Here is a 20,230-nt window from a genome sequence, read left to right on the forward strand (position 1 = left end):
TTGAACCTCACCCGGAGAGCAACCGGTAGCCAATGCAGCTCGCGGAGCAAAGGTGTAACATGGGAGTATCGGGAAACCCCCAAGACAACTCGCGCGGCTGCATTCTGCACCAGTTGAAGTCTCCGGGTGGACCTCAAGGGCAGCCCCATGTAGAGAGCATTACAGTAGTCTAGACGAGAAGTCACGAGCGCATGAGTGACTGTACGCAAGGCATCCCGGTCTAGATAGGGCCGCAACTGGCGCACCAGGCGAACCTGGGCAAAGGCCCCCCTAGTCACAGCTCCAATATGCTCTTCCAAAGAGAGCTGTGAATCTAGAAGGACCCCCAAGTTGCGAACCCTATCTACGGGGGGTAACAGCTCACCCCCTATGGCCAAAGATGGAATAATCGGAATTTCCCGAGATGCCGGCACGAACAGCCACTCAGTCTTGTCAGGGTTGAGTCGAAGCCTGTTCCTCCCCATCCAGACCCGGACCGCCTCCAGGCAGTGGGACATCACGTCGAGGGCATCACTGGGGTGGTTTGGGGTCGAAATAAAAAGCTGGGTATCATCAGCATATTGATGATACCCAACTCCAAAACCATGAATGATCTCACCCAGCAGCTTCATATAGATGTTGAACAGGAGAGGCGAGAGAACCGATCCCTGAGGAACTCCACAAATGAGAGGTCTCAAGGTCGATCTCTGCCCCCCTGCCAACACCGACTGCGAGCGTCCCAGAAGGTAAGAGGAGAACCACTGGAGAACTGTGCCTCCCACTCCTAACCCCCTGAGACGTCGCAGCAGGATACCATGGTCGATGGTATCAAAAGCCGCTGAGAGGTCTAAAAGGACTAGGACAGAGGAGCAGCCTCTGTCCCGAGCCCGCCAGAGATCATTCACCAGCACGACCAATGCCGTCTCCGTGCTGTACCCGGGCCTGAAACCCGATTGGTACGGGTCTAGATAATCAGCTTCATCCAAGAACAAAGGGAGCTGCTGCACCACCACGCTCTCAACAACCTTCGCCAGAAAGCGAAGGTTGGAGACCGGACGACAGTTGTTTAAAACTGCTGGGTCCAAGGCAGGCTTCTTGAGGAGGGGTCTTACCACCGCCTCCTTCAAGGCGGCGGGAAAACTACCCTGACTCAAAGAGGCAGTAATCACTGCCTGGAGCCAGCCTCGTGTCCCATCCCGGGCCGCGTAAGTCAGCCAGGAGGGGCACGGGTCCAACAAACACGTGGTGGAGCTCAGCTTCCCCATGATCTTGTCCACCTCTTCAGGACTCACAGGATCGAACTCTTCCCAGATTAAATCGACAAGGCCGCCCGTATCCTCATCGTCAGATTCTGCCCAGTCGGAGTCCAAACCGGTCCGGATCCGATCGATTTTGTCCAACAGAAATCAACTACACTCCTCGGCTCGACCCTGCAAGGGTTCCTTCCTCACCTCCTGATTAAGGAGAGAGCGAGTTACCCTAAACAGGGCGGCCGGACGATTATCTGCGGACGCGATGAGGGTGGCAAAGTGGTTAGACCTAGCCACCCTCAACGTCGCGAGATAAGTTCTCGTAAACGACCTTAGTCGTAACCGGTCGGATTCAGATCGGCTGGATCTCCAGCAGCTCTCTAGGCCCTGTCTCCGACGCTTCATCTCGCGGAGCTCCATGGAGAACCATGGGGCCCGTTGGGATCTGCGTCGGGTCAAGGGCCGCATGGGTACAACTTGGTTGAGTGCCTCTGTGGCTGCCCTTTCCCAGGCTTCCACTAGGGCATCGACCGAGCTGTGAGCAAAGAAGGCAGGTGGGGGCCCAAGCGCCATTTGGAACCGCTCAGGGTCCGTAAGGCGCCTAGGCCGGAACCATCTTATTGGCTCAGCAACCTCACGACAGGGAGTGGCAAAACGGAAGACCAACCGCAGGAGATGATGATCAGTCCATGACACGGGTGTATTAATTGGGGAAACCCCCCCCCCAAGATCATCTAACCACTGTCCGGATAGAAAAACCAGATCGAGCGTGTGACCCCCCCCGTGAGTTGGGCCCAGAATAACCTGCATCAGGTCTATGGCCATCATGGAAGCCATGAACTCCCGAGCTAACTCAGATGATCCCCCCAGGGATGGTAGGTTGAAGTCACCCAAAACTATAAGTTTGGGTGACTTATAGTCACCCTGAGAGGATATGAGAAGCTCAGACAGGGCTGCTGCCACGTGTCTAGGCAAAACATACACCGGCAGCAAGCCCAACTGAGCTCTAGGGCCACATCTCAGGAGGAGGGACTCACACCCGACTATCTGGACTGTGGTGGCCTCCCGCGGACATAAGGTCTCCCTCACAACAACTGAAGGATTGCACAAGTCAGTTTAGAAAAAGCAATCAGCTAAAGCACAATCATATTCCCATTAGTGTTGAGAAGAGCAATTTTCCAGTTTGCAGCAGTATGACACTTACAGTATTTATTTTATTTAATCCCATTTATATCCCGCCCTTCTCCGAAGACTCAGGGCGGCTTACAATCTAAGAAGCACAAATCAATCTGCTTAGCAATAGCCTTCATTCTATGTATATGCCTGCTTATTAGGGCTTAATGTTGAAGTCCTGGAGCGAGAGGATCTAGAAGAACGTGCCATGGATCTGGTCTCCTGCAGTTCAGCAATACAGAGTTCTGCCTTATCCTTTGCATCTTGCACTAGGAGATCTCTTTGGTGGTTTAGTGCATAAGTCTTGGTTAGTTCTGCTGAGGAGTCATCTATATTAGAGTCCTTTAAGAAGGCTGTGTATTTTGCAGACAGCCACTGGTAACGTTCATAGGTTGCAGATAGGCGATCTATAGTCTCTTAATTCAGCAGGATTGTCATTAAAGCACAGCAAAACTGACATGCAGTGTGCAGCTCTGTCCCATAGGTCTGACAGATTACTGGAGAATTCATCTCTAATTGTCTCATAGTTTTCTCTGAGTTTCTGTGTTGGTCTTATTGTGCGCTTGGGTTTTACAGCAGAATCAGCAAAATCAGCTCCCTGTACATCTTTGTGGTCAGAAGCATGATGCATCTGCGTTGATTCAGCAATAAAAGAGTGTTCAGAGCCTCGTCTAGACATCTTTTCAAGTTTTGCCAAAAATGGTTACTGTCTCTTTAAGGCAAATTGCAGCTTAGACAGGGTTTGTAACACAGTCCAATATACAGAAACAATTTTCAGCATGCACAGGAGATGTTCAGTAAGACCATGTGCTTTCACAAGATGGCGGATTGCACTGAGCTTGCTTGCAGTTATGACACACACAAATGAATTGCAGGCTGTAGGAATTCTACTGTTTTTTGACTATTCTGACTCTGACTGTTGTTTAATGATTTATCCCCTTGCTGAGACCCCTGTGCCTGGCCTGTATAAGCAGATACTATCACTGTTAACAGCCTTTGCCAGATAGCAGAACTCATGAAATTACCTTTTAATCATCCAGTAGGACCTTATTTGCATGTAGAGATTACAGCAGACAAGGTGTGGTAGATGAAGAAATGGACGGTATTTCAAGGTCAAAAGATAGTAATGATCCTAGCATGTAGAGAGGAGCATGTAGAGACCACCACATGTGAGATGGTGGCAGGAAGTGATAGAATGTTCAGGGTAAGAAGAAGGAGGAAGTACATTACAAATGGGAGGGGTTGGCTGAACAAATTAACATAAATGTTGTAGTTTCCCAAACAACCACATGGTGGCAGCACAATATGCACTGCATAATACTCTATGGCTGATGTAACAGCACAACTAGAACTCAGTTTCTAGCTCAATGCCTTAACCACACCTTAACACACCAAACTGGTTCTCTCTATATATCATGTAAAAGGTAAAGGTAAAGGTTCCCCCGCACATATGTGCTAGTCGTTTCCAACTCTAGGGGCCGGTGCTCATCTCCGTTTCAAAGCCGAAGGGCTAGCACTTGTCCAAGGACGTCTCCGTGGTCATGTGGCTAGCATGACTAGATGCCAAAGACATCTTCCCACCATAGTGGTCCCTATTTTTCTACTTGCATTTTTACGTGCTTTCGAACTGCTAGGTTGGCAGAAGCTGGGACGAGTAACAGGCGCTCACTCTGTTACGCAGCACTCGGGATTCGACCACACCTTAACACACCAAACTGGCTCTCTCTATATATCATGTACAGATTATTAAAGATACTCTTGATAAACTTATTATATAATCTTTAAAAAATATCTCTAAAGATCCTGAAGCAATGGTCAGAACGTCTTTTTGGTTGCTAGAGATTCTTCCAAGACCACGTGGATATATCAGTTTTGTGATGTGGATATATCAGTCTTGTGATGTCATTCCTTACTCCTATTGTAATTAATTTTGAAATGTGGTTATTAAATGTTATTTAAAGTATTTCTGAATCATAAGGATCAGTATTTACAAATACTAATCCCTTCTACATTTTGTTAAAGTTTTACAAAATTTTTTTACAAAACATATCCCCAAAACCCACCCGCCCCAACCTCCCCTCCCCCCACTTCCCAGAGCTGAATACAGGGTCATAAATATAATAATCATATTCTAACTAAAATTATCCATTATAAAATTAACCAAATTCATAATGTGCTTTAACTCCCCTTTAACATTGATACATTCAAATTATTAAAAACATAATAATAACAAACAAAAATATAATTAATACTAATACTAAAGTTAATAAAAATCTAAAATCTACTCATAAGCTAAATGGAACTTTTTAGTCCCATATTTATTCTGAATATAATCTATCCATCTCCTCCAAACTGAAATATATCTTTCTTGCGAATGATCCTTCAAATAAGCAGAAATCTTAGACATTTCTGCAAGATTCGATACCTTAAGTACCCATTCTTCTATAGTAGGCAAACTATCCTTCTTCCAATATTGTCCCACCAGTAACCGTGCTGCTGTTATCAAGTTCAACATCAAATTGATTTCTTTCTCCCACATTTTGATAGTCAGCAATCTATTACCTTTTGATAAGATAAGCATTTTGATAAATCTCATATTATTCTAACGAGATCACACATACTGAAATGCTGAATAGACAATAGACTATTACAAAACAATATCTCTGCCCTAATGATTTGTTTTTGGTGGCAATATAAAGAAGTATAAAGGTTTATTAATGTATTTTATTAGATTTATTTCTCAACTTTTCTTCAATAGTTGAAAGCAGCATACTAATAGCTCTGTGAACTGGTTGGTCTAAGAAATAGTGATTGACCCAAAGTCACCCAATGATATTTCATGGCCAAGGGTAGATTTTAGCCTGATCTTCCTGTCTAACATCTTAACTACCACAGTAAACATTGCATCCTAAGATATTATTTCCTATATGCCTTTAAAAAAACAGAACATTCAGCATATTATGTATTTTGAACCTTTAGGATCACAGAAGTCTGGATGACCATTTTTAGCAATCACAATAATATCTGGGATTAAAGCATTCAACAAATGAACTGTATCTAAACTGTTCAAATTTATGTGTGGTATAAGATTATACATTGCTCAGGAATCAGAATGCATACATACCATTTTCACGCTGACAATTTTCATATTTTATATGGTAAAAATCATAACTTTTTAAAGCCCCTATTATATTTTCAAGGCAAAGGTTGTCTTTTAATGTGATAATTCCGATAAAGGGTGCTCCGTTACCCCAGAACAAGAACTTGGGTATAAAAAAATCCAAACCAGCAGGTTTGGTTCTTGAATTCCTGCATGTGAGAAGCAACTAATCACACGGACTACGGGTGCATGCCAGCCTTCTCCGACCTGATGCTTGTCCGCAGTGGGAAGCAGAACTCGCACTATCCCCAGCCAGAAAGCAAAAAGCGTGGTTCGACACAGCTACAACAGAAGGTATCAGAACATGCTTTAAATACTGCCAGGGAACAATGGTCGCCGGGGAAGGAGGCCGCTACTACTGTAAACGGCTGAGCGTACTGTACCCACTTCTTCTAGCCCCCAAAGGAAGCGGCTGTCCCGTTACTACACGCGCAATGATGCCCATGAAGGAATGGGGAAAAAAGCCAGGCCCGCCCAGCCTCTGCCTTCTCCCAGTTCCCCCCACGCCTCAGCCTGCGCGAAGCAATCCCGCCCCGGCTACTGCCGCTCCCACCACCACCACCCCCGCTCCAAAGCGGGAGGCAGCTACTTACCGAGTACACAGGGGAGGCCCGCCGAGCTGTGGCCGCGGCCGTTGCGGCCATCGCCAGGCGACTTTCTTCTGCCAGGGTGCCCAGCTGCACTCACTCCTGGCTGGCTGTCTCCCTCCGCCGGTTACCGGTAGCACCCATCAAAACGCCCCTACTTGCCGACGCCCTCGCCGCCCTGCTCGGCGAGCCCAGCCGAAGGAGGGAATCTTGTCACTCGGGGAAGAAGGGCGGAAGTACTCGGTGGGCGCCGCCATCTTGACCGCGACGGTATTCGCGCGGGGCCAAACCTCCTCTGGGGCGGGTGATCGCCTTTGGGGAAGGGCAGGTAAAGACGCGCCATGGTGGGGCTCGCGGGCAGGCAGAGCCCGTCGCCCAAAGAGGACCAGAGGGAGGACTCCGCTTTTGCAGAACGGCTGCTGGACACCGTCCTCAGTTCCCTGTATGACTTCGGTGGGTGAGGAGCCGTGCGATCTTGAATCTTGACTTTTCCCCGAGAAGACCATGGGTTTCGGTGTTGCTTGCCCCTACTTTTGTCGTGGGACCCCTGCTCCCCTTCTTTCCCATTCCGGATTCTTAGCCATCTTCTGCTCCCCATACTGTACTAACAATATTTCTGCGGGTCAAAGGGCTGGTACAAATGAAATGGATGCTGGAAACCAGGTAGAAGTGAAGGCTTCGCGTGTTATAGTTGTATTGATGGTTTTAGTTCTTTAAGCCAAGGCGAAGCGATCCGAAATGCCCTCTTTCCGGCCATTGAAACCAACCAGTCTTGATTAAACCCATAGATCCTAGTGAGCTTTTAAGCAACAAGATATTTTATGGGATCTATCTTTTACATATTCAGGACAGAAACCCTGAATACTTACCAATACTTCCAATATTGGTTCCAGGACTTACCCCAAGATCCTAATTTCGGCTTCTTGGCAGTGCCATATCTGCAAATTATTTTTGAAGAAGCCAAACATACCATTACTGTTTTCATGTTTGGTGTGTTGCTGTGCTCAGTGATCTGTGGATAATAAGGGGATACAGTAGGTAAATTGTTTTGCATGTTTAACTCTGTATAGATACCTTTAAGTTCTTATGGAAAGTTCTTTGCTCTTCATTGTTCCAATGTTGCATCTAGGCTCTAACCTATTTTTAAACAAATGAAAATGTTCAACTGTAGAGTAAGTCTGTTATGGTATTTAGCTAAAATTTAAATACAATAACATAAATATGAAATTATACATATTTAAATATGTATAAATAAAAAGTCTCATTGAGCTCAATTTTTATTTTATTTATTAAATTTATTTGCCTCCCATCTCACTATTCAAAGCAACTCTGGGTGGCTTATAATGTAATTTTAAAACAATTTTAAGTATAAGAGCAATTAAACTTACAAGAATTAAATACAGATTCCCAATACATCACTTCCTAGTGAGTACAGAAAAATGCTTCAGCTTTTATGGCAACAGTATGGATTTGCTTTCCATTGCCTTCTTTCAGGATGCTTTTTAGTTTAGCCTAGAAATTTCCTGATATTCTCTCATAAAAATAACCAGGTCCAAGTTCACTTAGCCTAAAAAAGTTCAGCCAAGGACAACAAGATGGCATCTGCTATGATTCATGTATTTATGAGTTCATACTGGAACAAATATGTGAAATGTAAACTTCAGTATACATGGCACCCATGATACTACTTGTGAAAACATTCTGCATAAAAGTAGAATCTATCACCTGCGCTATCCAGATCAATCTGCCAAATTGTTCCCTGTAGATAACTTAAACGTTATCTTACCAAAATCAAGAATTTTCTTACAGTGTATAAGAGCTTATAAGAAGTATATTTAAAAATAAAACAAAATGATTTAGCATGATTTGTGGAAAAAAATGTGTTGGAAAAGATACAAAAAGTAGTCAAAAAAACAAATAGATCATAGAACAAATCAGTCCCGAATTCTTATTTGAGGTGCAAATGATAAGGCTCAAACTATAATTCTTTTGGCGCATTATGTGGAGACTCGGTTCCCTTCAGAAGTCTATAATCCTGGGAAAAGTGAAAAGAAAGAAAGAAAAAAGAGGCAGACAGGCAACAAGGTAATGGACTTGATTACAACACCAAAGAATGCACCATTATAAGATCTAACAAGCTAGATCAGTGGTGGTGAACCTATGGCACGCATGCCAGAGGCGGCACCCAGAGCCCTCTCTGTGGGCACGCGTGCCACCACTACCAGCAGCTTGCACAGGTCCACTAGGCAGCCCCACCCAGCAGAAAGGAGGCGAAACGGCCGACTAGCAAGCCCACGTAGAGGTGGCAGAGCACACTCAAGGCCAGCAAGCAAAGGCCACCCCGAGCGGGGAAGGCTGGATCCCCATTGTTGCCATGGCCCCCCAGTCCCAGCTAGCATTGCGTGCCTCTCCCTCATCTATGCTGGGCTTCCTGCCCACCACCCCACCTGCCAGAGACCCCCTGGACCTCCCCCAATGCTCCCCAGCCCCCACAGGTGGTCCCCCCATGAGCAACATCGAGGTGGCCGTGCCCACCCCAGCCACGCCCACCCAGTGGGCCACACAACCATGCCCCCTCACCCCAGGGCACCACAATGCTTATGCGGCCCTGGGGCTTTGTGATAAATAAGTGGATTTTGGGGTGTGGTTTGGGCACTCGGTCTTTAAAAGGTTCACCATCACTGAGCTAGATTGAGGACAGAACATTGTAGGAAAAATCTTACCTACATGGTTGATAACACTTGAAGCTATACTGGTAGCACTTAATACTGTGATTTGTGAATATGAACATTGGATTCTGAAGCTGCCCAGTTCTGAGCATAAGATAAAGTGTGTACATTGCTACCCATTTAAGTGGGAGATGTTTTGTATGATTTTTGTTTGTTAAAAGTAAAGCATCCAGTATAATTTAAATTTCCAAAAAATAGGATATTTAGATCCTTCTGGGTTGAATGGAACAAAGAGATGAACACATTTGCTTTTAAATTATAGGTGAATCACCACCCGAGAAATGCAAAAAGAAAAGGAACAAGAAAAGACACACTCAACAGATAACAGCAACAATGGTCACCCATACTGTACCACTTGTCAATCCTGAACTTGGTACATCTTCTTTGGGGAAGAGAAAAAATGTGTCCAACTTCTTTGACAATCTAAAAGATGAACTGGCAAGTGTTGATCAGAAAAAATGTATCTCGGGTTCCAGTTCCCCTAATCCACTCCCATTCAAAAGTGCCCAAGAAGAAAAGGCAACACAGGTTGAAGTTGTGACATTCCACAGTCGACACAGAAAGAAGATAGCTAAACTTGAAATTCCTGGAAGTGGTGACTTAAAGGTAAGGCATTCATATTTAATTCCCTCATGTTTGGACACAGAACATTCAGTTCATAAAAGGGATTTCTCAAAAATAATTGCAAATTACCTTGAAAACATTACCGGTCTGCCTGGCTACATTATTACCATATGACCAAAAAGAAAGAAAAGACTTTTCATTTTGTGAATTAACTCTGGTCATTTAGGAATAATTTAGTTGGCTAAATAAATTAATATTTACAAGCCTCTTTTCCTGAAAAGGGACGCGGTGGCTCAGTGGGCTAGGACGCTGAGCTTGTCGATCAGAAGATCGACAGTTTGGCGGGTCGAATCCCGAGTGCCGCGTAGCAGAGTGAGCGCCTGTTACTCGTCCCAGCTTCTGCCAACCTAGCAGTTCGAAAGCAAGTAAAAATGCAAGTAGAAAAATAGGGACCACTACGGTGGGAAGGTAACAGCGTTCCGTGCGCCTTTGGTGTCTTGTTATGCCGGCCACATGACCACGGGGACATCCTCGGACAAACGCTGGCTCTTCGGCTTTGAAACGAAGATGAGCACCGGCCCCTAGAGTTGGAAACAACTAGCACGCATGTGCAGGGGAACCTTTACCTTTTTACCTTTCCTGAATAAGAATTCTTCATAACAAAATGTTTTTAAATATATTCAGTATTAAACTTATACCACGTTTAATTGCAAGGTGAGATGGGAATAAGCATTTTGCCACAATACACACAGACTCTTTGCTCTTCTCTTTGCAAGATGAGTAGCGATATCAGGATAGGTAAAGGTAAAGGTTTCCCCCGTCCAATTGTGCCCAACTTTAGGGGGCAGTATTCATCTCCATATCTTAGCTTGAAAGAGCCAGTGTTGTCCGAAGACATTTCCATGAGGTACCTGGAACATTGTTATCTTATTACCTAAGTGATACCTATTTATCTACTCACATTTGCATGCTTTCAAACTGCTAGGTAGGAGCAAGTAAAGGTAGCTCACCCTGTTGTGCGGCACTTGGGTCTTCATCCCCGGCTGTCTCTGTTCAGCTTCTTTAACCATTGAACCATTGCACTCCCCGACATAAAAATACTTCTGATTAATTCATAGCTTCTCATTTTATTTGAGCTTGAGATGCTGTACAAGGGAAATAAGAAGTCCATATATCAATTTAACTTTGAATTGACCTACCCAGATTGATCTATGGAAATCTACATGACCACCCAGACAGTAACAAACCAGACCACTCAGCGGAGCTTACTGGACATGCAGAAAACAGCAGTTGTGGAAAACTGAAATAAAATTTAATTGGAATTCTGTAATAGTCTTCTTTTGTATTTTGTGATCACTATCCTGGCTTTTGTAGTCCAATGTCCAGTCTAATCTGTTAACAACATTTTTTGTTTTAACAATCTTGCAAACGTGTTCAGATGATGGGAATTATAATTGGCTCAGGTTAATGTGGTTCTACTTCATTTCTTACTGTTTCTAGCCTATTCTTTCCCAGTATCTGTTTTAAATCTAGAACTACCACATGGGATTCACCTGTTACAAAACTGGTTTGGGACTGACTCACAAACAGGTAGTTCAGTAGAATTTCATGGTTGCTGTTGTTGCCAAATACCAGTATTTCAAAAGAATTAAGCAAAGAGCCAAATGATTTAATTACCAAATTTTAATATCAACTTCTAAGGTTTACACAGGTTTTTTAAATTATATTTATTAAGAATTTTACATTGAATCAAACTGAATAAAAGACTAATCAAAAAAAAAAAATAAAAGAAAATAAGTGCAAAATATGAAGAAAGAAAACCCAAATTTTCGAAATATAATGTATGAATGACATCTGACCTTTTTGACAGATAACTACAATTTTATTATCGAGTTTTATACTCAAGTGTTAAAGCTTTGGAGCACTAATTCACATTATGTAAATATTCCAAGAATATAAATTCTATTCTATAAAAAGAATAGAACTTAGAGGGAATAATAATTAAAATCCTATAGACAAATATATTTCTCCATTGCAATGGCTGTTAAAGATTTGTTTAATCCATGTCAATTTACTGACTATAGAATCACATGTTAAATAATTTATATAACATGTTGACAATCATTAGAGGCTTACACACAGGTAGTTTTTTCTCATAGAACGCTCCGGCACCTTTTTTGGATGGAACCTTGTAGGGTAGGCAAGGCGGGTTGTATGACGTGTGTGAGTTCCGGCACCTTTTTCTTTTACAAAAAAAAAGCACTGCTTACACAAGATAAAAAAAATAGTCCTATCTTAAGACCATAGAGGTAAGTAGGTGTTGAGTATGACCTACTACCTATCCTGAGGAAAAACTGATAAAGGTAATTAGTCTTGTTTAAAAATAAATAAATAAATACATTTCTATAGCCAACAAGAAACGCTGATTAGGAACGCTTAAACGCACCCTGTATGAACGCACCCTGAGGCCAGCAATACATTCACTTCAACAATACAATAAGAGCGACAAAACAATACAATAAGAGCGACAAAAAAGTAAAAAGAAAAAAATCAGTCCTCCTACCTCAGCAGTATATTGCACCCCAGTAATACACTTGCACAATGCACATATTTGAAGTTACAGTGGTACTCAAAGAAGTGACTTACAACTGTTCCTCGCACTTATGATCGTCACAGCTTCCCTAGGATCATGTGATCAAAATTTGGGGCAGTGGCAACCAACATGTATTTAACGATGGTTGCAGCATCCCAGGGGGGTGTCACGTGATCACCCTTTGCAATCTTCCCAGCTGACCTCTGACCAGCAAAATCAATGGGGGGAAGCCAGACTCACTTAACGACCACATGATTCACTTAACAACTGCAGTGATTCCCTTAACAACCACAGCAAAAAAAAAAATGGGGCGTGGCTCACTTAATCACTGCCTTGCTTAGCAACCAAAATTCTGACCTCAATTGTCCTAACTCGAGGATCACCTGCAGTTTTTTTAAATTGAAAAAAATGTTTTGAAAAAAACAAAAACCTCGGCTGAATGCATTTTCGTTGTTCCAATAGTTCACCCTGCAAAAAGTCCGCAGTTCAGTCAAAATGTTCCCATCACGGAAAAGCCATTTTTCGCATATTTTTCTCTTTGGTTGCGTATCTCCTGTGTACTGAAGAGGAAATTGATCTTGAGGTATATTTTCTTTTTCTTTGTTCTACCAGCAGAAACAGCCTGCTATATCGGAAGCTTTCCTGCAGTTTTCTCTTAAGAAAGGTTTATAGCATGATACTGCCATGTTTGAATTGGCAAAGTTAAGATTAATTATTCACTCGGAAGACTAAACCTCTGGTTCCGGTGTCCAACCCAGATTGGATCCTGCAAGACTAGTTATGGTTAAAGAATTGAATTGCATAATAACTTGTGGTTAAAAGAAATTGTAAACAAAAAATGTTTTCTCACAGTATCCCTGAGGAAGGGAAATGAGCACATGCTAATGAATATTTTAATGTTAATGCTGATAAAGTGATATTTGTGCTAATACCGGATTTCTGGATGTAATTAGGGCCAGTATCTGTGTTCTCATCCTGTTTTTACATCATAATTGCTAAACAAGTTGCCTGTTTCTGATCAGATTTGGTACAGGCTAGGTCTGTACCAACTATTAGTACACTTGAGATTTCTTTTAGTTTGGGGCACAGCTAATTGAATAGCTATCACCTGAACTGAGCATTGCACAAAGACTTTGATAAGAGTAAGGCTGTCTCCTGCAACATTCAGTGATCTAGTTAGTTCATTTTTTCACCATGCTCTACAACTCTCAGTTAAAATAAGATTTTGCTGAAAGTGGGTGCCTTCAAATCAGTCTTGATTCCTGGAGAATGGCTGGACAAGTCCCTGATTTTTTTTCAGAAGTGGTTAGATATTGTCTCCTTCCTGGGGCTGAGAGAGAAAATGACTGGCTTTGTGCTTAAGGTGGAACTAGAATTCAAATTTCCCATTTCTAGCCTAGTGCTTAATTGTTACACCAAACTGATTTAAGTAATGAGAATAAAACGGAATCTATATCAGGATTGTTAATCTCTCCATTTTTTTCTTTAGGCCCACACTTTTAAATTCTATTTACATGATGTGTAAGTTTTCACAGGGAAAATCAAGGCTTTTGCATACATAATTGCATATTAGTTTCTTCATTTTTCAACAGACAAGCTAATATTTTTAGTTTTCCAGGTGGCAGGTGTTACAAGGCATAGTTCTACAAATTTAACAGCATGTAATTTTCCAGTTCATTATAATCAAATTTATCGCCGTGTTTCCACAAAAATAAGACCTATCCCAAAAATAAGCCCTAGCGTGATTTTTATGCATGCGCCTAATATAAGCCCTACCCCCCAAAATAAGCCCTAAGTAAGAGCCCGCCCACTCCGTCCCACCGTCTGGTTGCTTGCTGAATCAACAGAGCAGGAAAGCAGGCATCGCACCCGTGCCACTGCCACGCACCCACTTACCTCACGGTCCCTGCAGCCAGACCACTCCCTGCTCAGCGACCTCCCTGCTGCCTGCCCGCCTCTTCCCTTTCACTCCCCTCTTGAGACAGACTGTCATGCTACAGAGAAAGCATTGTGGAGGCTCAGTCCCCTTACCTGGTCCCCCTCCTCTGTTTTGGAGCCAGGAGAGAGTGACGGCGAAAGGCCCTGCCACTGCTGTGCAACAGCCACATCCGCTGCTGGAGAGGCTTCCTTCGGTCCTGACCGCCCACGCTTTGCCCCACAGATCTCCTGCCCAGCAGCAGCCTCCTCCTTCTCCTCCACCAACTCTCCCGTGGCTTGCATTTCTCCCCACCAGCCCTCTGTCACCGCCAGCAGGGAAAACGGAGGGGGGGCAGCTTTTGCTGTGGAGCTGACCAAAGTTTTTACACCAGATAAATGTGGGTCTCCAGAGATAGAGCCTAAAAAGCAACTTAAGGACACATAAAGGCACTGGCTTCCCTGAACACTAAAAGTATAGCGGGGGGCGGGGGGGGCGAAGTAAGCCACCTGAGGGAGAGGCAGAGGTGGAAAACTGCTGTAGGGTGGTCGGTTTCAACCACCACCACCCAGGAACAAAACTTCTCCAGCAGCTCTGAGGAGCCTTGGTTGCCAGGGTTGCACCCACTTGCACGAAGCTGCCTTCATCCAAACCAGGAAAGGGAGAAAGGCAGCTTATGGTATTCCTTCGCCTCCCCGGGTGTCCTTAAGTCTTCCTTCCTTTCTCCCTCCCTCCCTCCTTCGCCGCCTCCCTCTGCCTGCCACACTCTTTCCTTTTGCAAACAGACGAATCTTCCAATTTCCCTCTGGGCAAAAAGTGTTTGGCCGCCTATGGGGCACTTGGAAACGGAGCCATTCGCTCCATTTCCAAGCGCCCCATAGGTGCCCAAACAGTTTTCACCTGAACAAAGAACTGGCAGAGACTGTAAGTTTCATCTGCTTGCAATAGGAAAGAGTTGGCAGGCGGAGTGAGGCGGCAGGGAAGGCTTGCACCACCCAATCCTTCGGCTTCCCCCGCCTGTCCACGCCGCTCTCCTCCTCGCCTGAAGGCATGTTCCTCCGGCACTATCCTCACCTCCCAAGTGTCTGCCCTGGGAAGTCCTGTAAGCCATTGCGGCCGAGGGCAAGCAGATGGTGTGATGGAGTAGGCAGGCGGCCACAAAATAAGACAACCCCTAAAAATAAGCCCTAATGGATCTTTTGGTCCAAAAATATATATATATAAGGTCTGGTCTTATTTTTGGCAAACACAGTACATGCTTTACAACCTTCTTGTTTAAATTCTTAAGTTCTGTAAGCTTAAATTCTTACTCTTCATGTGTTGTACACTTGGGTTACAACTTTTTATCAGGAAAATTTAGCATACAAGAGGTACCAAACAAAGTGTTAAAAATAATATTTGTGGATACCCTATTTAAAATTTTAAGATCCATAGTAAGTCTATTGTGCATGTTCAAAAGTCTCATTAAATTCGTTGAGATTTATTGTCAGAGATAAGTCTATAATAGTAGCCTTGATGAGTTTGTTTAAATAATGTAGTTTTCTATCTTAAGAGAAACCATCTTATCTGAAACCATCATATTCAAAAATCTTGCTCTAACAACATTATAGCTTAAGCCATCGATAGAAAATTATTTGAAAAATCTTAATAGCAAAACATACTATTTTATATTTTAAATTGTATCTAGGCAAAAATGACTGCTGAAGAACCATGTATGGATACCCAAGAATTTAATTTGGAAAAAGTAAGTTGATGTATATTTAAAGGTATGCATGCAACACAAAGCCTGATGGAGAGAAATAGAATTGTCCCTTGATCATAAGATCATTAACCAGGTCCTAAACCTGCCAGGTTTTTCCCCCCATAAACCAGACTTTCTGCAACTATTTAGGAAAGTCTGCAATATTTTAAGACTGAAATCAGAGCCATATGCTCAGGGACTTCTTGTTAAATCCTTGACATTAGAGAGTTACCCAATGGCAAATCTATCACAGGCTTCTGCTTTCTTAACATTCCCCAAATGAAGAAAGATAGGGACACCTATCTGTATCTGAAATGGATGAACTGTCATGTAAAAAAAATCTGGATGGAAACCAGAAATTCTGCATAGAATACTCCAGAAAAAAGGAATTCTAATCCCTGCTGGACCTCCATGGGGCCTATCTTCACATCCAGTATCTATCCAACACGCAGAAAGTTCCTGAGGATGCCCACTAGTAGAACGACCTTTCATTCAACCTGTCATCCCTTCCCAGAGTGTTCAGGTGATGATTACCATGATTTTATAAGGAAAACTCAATTTGGGGTTTGTTTGTGGGTTTTTTTGGGGGGTGTGTGTGAGGTAGATGCGTATGAAATCCAAATTCAAGCAGTTGATACAACTTACATCATCTGTGTCATTGTCTAATTGTAATAGTCTATGAGAATGTCCTTGCCAGAAGCAGGAGGAGAAAGAATAGCAGGCTGGGTCAAATAAGAGGCAGTTCAGTCCGCAGAAGGAATGGAGGCATGGCAGAAGAGACTCTCTCTTATTTTCTTCAACTGTAAAGGTCGGGACAGGAGAGGATATACTTTCCAGATTTACATGATTCTGTTACTGTAAGCTTACAATAAAGATACAGGCAGATCCAAGCATCAACCATTTCTTCAACGGGAATGGTGCTGAACAAAGGGACTTACGACTCATTTTTATAGTCCAACGAACTAGGGAAGGGTCCCTTCTGAGGGGGGGATTGCTGCACCCCCATCCCTTTTGCAGACTAAGTGGCCTCATATCTGACCTAGCCTGCTATTCCTCCTCCTCCTGTTTCTCTCAAGGACATTCTCACAGACTATTACAACTAGACAATGAACACATGGTAAAAGTTATATCGACTGCTTGAATTTGGATTTCACACACATCCTCCTTGCATCCCCCTAAGATGCTGCTTATCTGACTGTTGCCTAGTCTTTGGTTCCTCTTCCTATCTCTCGAGGACATTCTCACAGACCATTACAGAGCCTTTACCTTTTGATGTAGGCAGAGATCCCCAACCTTGGCCACTTTATGACTTGTGGACTTCAACTCCCAGGATTCCTCAGCCAGCCATGCTGGCTGAGGAATCCTGGGAGTTGAAGTCCACAAGTCATAAAGTGGCCAAGGTTGGGGCCCCCTGATCTAAGTGACTTAAATAATGCAAATGATATAAAAAGAGCTATCATGCAGAATACACACTATCTCCATATTGTATCAGTTTGTCGATTGTTCGGGACTGAAGTCCGAAATAACGTGTTGCAGTTAACATATGAATCTGATGACTGTTGACTAACAAAAATCTGTCAAGTTTCAATTGCCTGTGAAAATAGGTACAGAACACTTCTTCTGCTTATGCAACATGATAGCATGATGTGTTATGCAATTCCTCAGATGCATTTCCTTATGAAACTTCAGCTTGAATGCTTATGTTTCTCGGAAAGCAAAATTAAAAAAAAAGATTAATTTTAATTAATTAATTAATTTTGCAATACTTTAGGCCCGGTTGGAAGTACACCGGCTTGGAATTACAGGATTTACAAAGAAAGAACAGAGAGTTTTGGAGCAAGAACGTGCTATCATGTTGGGGGCAAAGGTGAGTCAAGAGGTGGTTTACAAAAGAGGAGATTTCATCCTTAAATCTTTCCCTCTGCCAAAGCCTTTGGCTGTTTGTTTGTTTGTTTTTTTCAAATGGAGGAAAAGTGGCAGGGTCAACATGTGGGAGAGCTTTGAAATTTCAGAAGTAAATTGTGAATGAGCAATGTAGTATTCTTCATACAGAATTTCTGTATTGAATTCCTTTTACAATTTCAAAACTGGTACTAGTGAATATACTTGAGTATAAGCTAACTCTTGACTTTTTAATCGAAGTATGAAAAATGTACCACCCATAGGTAAACCAACACACATTTTTTATGGTATTTTAGTTAAAAATCCAAGGGTTGGCTTATTTATGGATGGACTTGTGTGTGTGTGTGTGTGTGTGTGTGTGTGTGTGTGTGTGTGTGTGTGAAATGTTTTTTAAGTATTTAGAATACTTAGTATATATATATATATATATATATGTATGTATGTATGTATGTATGTATGTATGTATGTATGTATGTATGTATATTATTCAAATTGCTAATAAAGAATTTTAGGGAGGCTAAAAAGGGTATGACTGACTGATGAGAACATAAGAAGTTCGAAATGATCATTTCAGCCTCCCTAAAATTCTTTATTAGCAATTTGAATAATTTACACAAATAATGAGCTGTCATAAGTTGTGACTGTATCCTGTGGATAGCCTTGAGTTAGGCCAAACAGGAAAGAAAGAGTTAATTAGCAAGGTGTATTCAAAAGACTTGACAAATATTTCACACACACACACACACACAGAGATAATCATTTCCGACTCTAGGGGCCGGTGCTCATCTCCGTTTCAAAGCTGAAGAGCCAGCGCTTGTCCGAGTACGTCTCCGTGGTCATGTGGCCGGCATGACTAGATGCCAAAGGCGCGCGAAACGCTGTTACCTTCCCACCGTAGTGGTCCCTATTTTTCTTGAATGAATTATGGTACTTTAAAATACTTTTTAGAAGATTTGCCACTTATACTTGAGGATAAGCCAATCCACAGATTTCATACCTGAATTTTGGGGGTGTATTGCACTTGAAATTTTTGGGTTATCCACTAATAAATATGGTAACTCTTAATATGTAAATGGGAGTTGTTGCATAATAGTTTAAAAATGTTGCCTTTGTATTGAACATATTTAGAAATCTTATGTAATACAGCTTCTTGCTTTTTGAATTTGTACTGCCAGCAATGCTTTGACATCAAGAGTTAAGAAATAGGGAAAGGTGGTCTTTGCTTTTCTGTCAAACATTGTCTTCATAAATGTTGTCTCAAAGCTACTGAAAGAAATGAGAACAGTGATTATGAATCACTAATCAATTCATAAATAGTCATACTCCCAAAGAACATAGCTACATCATTGAAAAGGTTTATTTTAACCACACTTCTATTGAAAGAATCAAATTAAATTATGTGAGCATTTAAAGAACCATCATTATACATGAGTGTATATTATCACTGTGAACTTTTCTCTCTCTTTTTGGTGTATTTTTCACGAATTTCTGAAATGAGTTATTAAACTCTTATTGCAGCCTTCAAAAAAGGAATATGTGAACTACAAAATTCTTCAAGAGCAAATCAAAGAAAAACAAGCAGCAAAGAAGAAAGAAAATATGACGGTATGTACGTAATATTTCATATAAAAATAAAATGTAAAATCAAGTAGGAAAGCTTTAGTATAATGGTTTCCAGTAAGACCTGGGCCATGGATTTAGGCACAAGAAATTAGAACAACAGATTAAAGTCAGTCTTTATTGCATGTGGGAATCCGTATTTGATTTATGTAAAATGTGGTATATGAGCAATTACAATATTCCTGTTCCTATTCCTATTTTCTTTAACAGGAAAATAAATCTGATTCTCTCAAGAGGAGAAAAAAGAGAGGGCATGAAGAGAGGTGAGCCAAGATTTCAATCTCATATAAACAAGGTGTAATAAATTGGATTTATTTTTGTATTTGTTTCGGTTGTACTTACTAAGGCTTTTTCACATCTAGTGCTAAACAGTATTGTAGTTTTGGCATTGAATGACTGAGCCTTTAGCCTCTTTTTTTCTCTGTGTGAAGTGTAAGCAGGAATCATTATGTTTGTCATTGAATAGGACTCGGCAAATAAAAAACAGTTCGGTTTTAGAAGCAACAGGAATCTCTCTATATAAACATGCATATATACACAAATACATGTTTTCTTTTTAAAAAACAGAAAATCCAAGAAGACAACAAAACAGAACATACTACCAACAGGACGGTTGGGAAAATTTAAAAATGGAACTTTGATTCTTCAAAGTTGTGACATAAGAAAGATCAAATCTTCCAAGTTGAATAAATGAAATTATATTGAACACAGAATAGGATGAACAAACTGTAACAAAATAACTTTTTTTAAAAAAATGTAATTGTTCCTTTTTAAAAAAAATAAAGTCATTTAAAGATTTCGTTTGTGAACTGAATTTAATAGTGTATTGTTGATTAGTGTGCAATAAGGAAAAATCCATCTGAAAACTAAATTTTGCAAATGTTACTTGAATTGTATAATTGTTTACCACTGAACTGGTTGGACTGGTTACCAACATATATGCTGAAGAGTTCATCAGAATGTTTTACTTTGAAAATAATATGTACCAAAAATACTATGATTAATTGCTCTGAATTC

General features: G+C 41.9%; 2 protein-coding genes across 7 annotated transcripts in view; one reads left to right on the top strand and one right to left on the bottom strand.

The window, feature by feature from the left end:
• Nucleotides 1-6,431, bottom strand: part of GNPAT (glyceronephosphate O-acyltransferase) — a 44,043-nt gene extending 37,612 nt beyond the window's left edge. For 2 of the 6 annotated variants that reach the window (XM_083348822.1, XM_083348820.1), the window contains exon 1: nt 6,156-6,424. In XM_083348822.1, the coding sequence (XP_083204948.1) occupies nt 6,156-6,206 (51 nt within the window). In that variant the 5' untranslated portion in view covers nt 6,207-6,424. Of the gene's footprint in view, nt 1-5,526; nt 5,566-6,155 lie in introns of those variants that run through there. The other 4 variants (XM_083348817.1, XM_083348818.1, XM_083348819.1 and 1 more) reach the window with 4 other exon arrangements.
• FSAF1 (40S small subunit processome assembly factor 1) lies at nt 6,390-20,010 on the top strand. The gene is made up of 7 exons (XM_083348823.1): nt 6,390-6,602; nt 9,141-9,484; nt 15,638-15,694; nt 17,463-17,558; nt 19,112-19,198; nt 19,424-19,476; nt 19,781-20,010. Exons 1-7 carry the CDS (start codon nt 6,491-6,493, stop codon nt 19,905-19,907), a joined length of 876 nt encoding a protein of 291 aa, XP_083204949.1. The 5' UTR covers nt 6,390-6,490; the 3' UTR covers nt 19,908-20,010.
• Nucleotides 20,011-20,230: the final 220 nt, after the last annotated feature.

The sequence above is a fragment of the Vipera ursinii genome (genome assembly GCF_947247035.1).
Source record: "Vipera ursinii genome assembly, chromosome: 1".
In the NCBI taxonomy this organism is placed as follows: Eukaryota; Metazoa; Chordata; class Lepidosauria; order Squamata; family Viperidae; genus Vipera; species Vipera ursinii.

What these genes read in the sequence shown, in the direction of transcription:
- FSAF1 (XM_083348823.1), top strand. Translation starts at nt 6,491, where the DNA reads ATGGTGGGGCTCGCGGGCAGGCAGAGCCCGTCGCCCAAAGAGGACCAG. An exon ending in CAGTTCCCTGTATGACTTCG is followed by an intron (nt 6,603 to 9,140) that starts GTGGGTGAGGAG and finishes TTTAAATTATAG; the next exon opens with GTGAATCACCACCCGAGAAA. An exon ending in CTGGAAGTGGTGACTTAAAG is followed by an intron (nt 9,485 to 15,637) that starts GTAAGGCATTCA and finishes AATTGTATCTAG; the next exon opens with GCAAAAATGACTGCTGAAGA.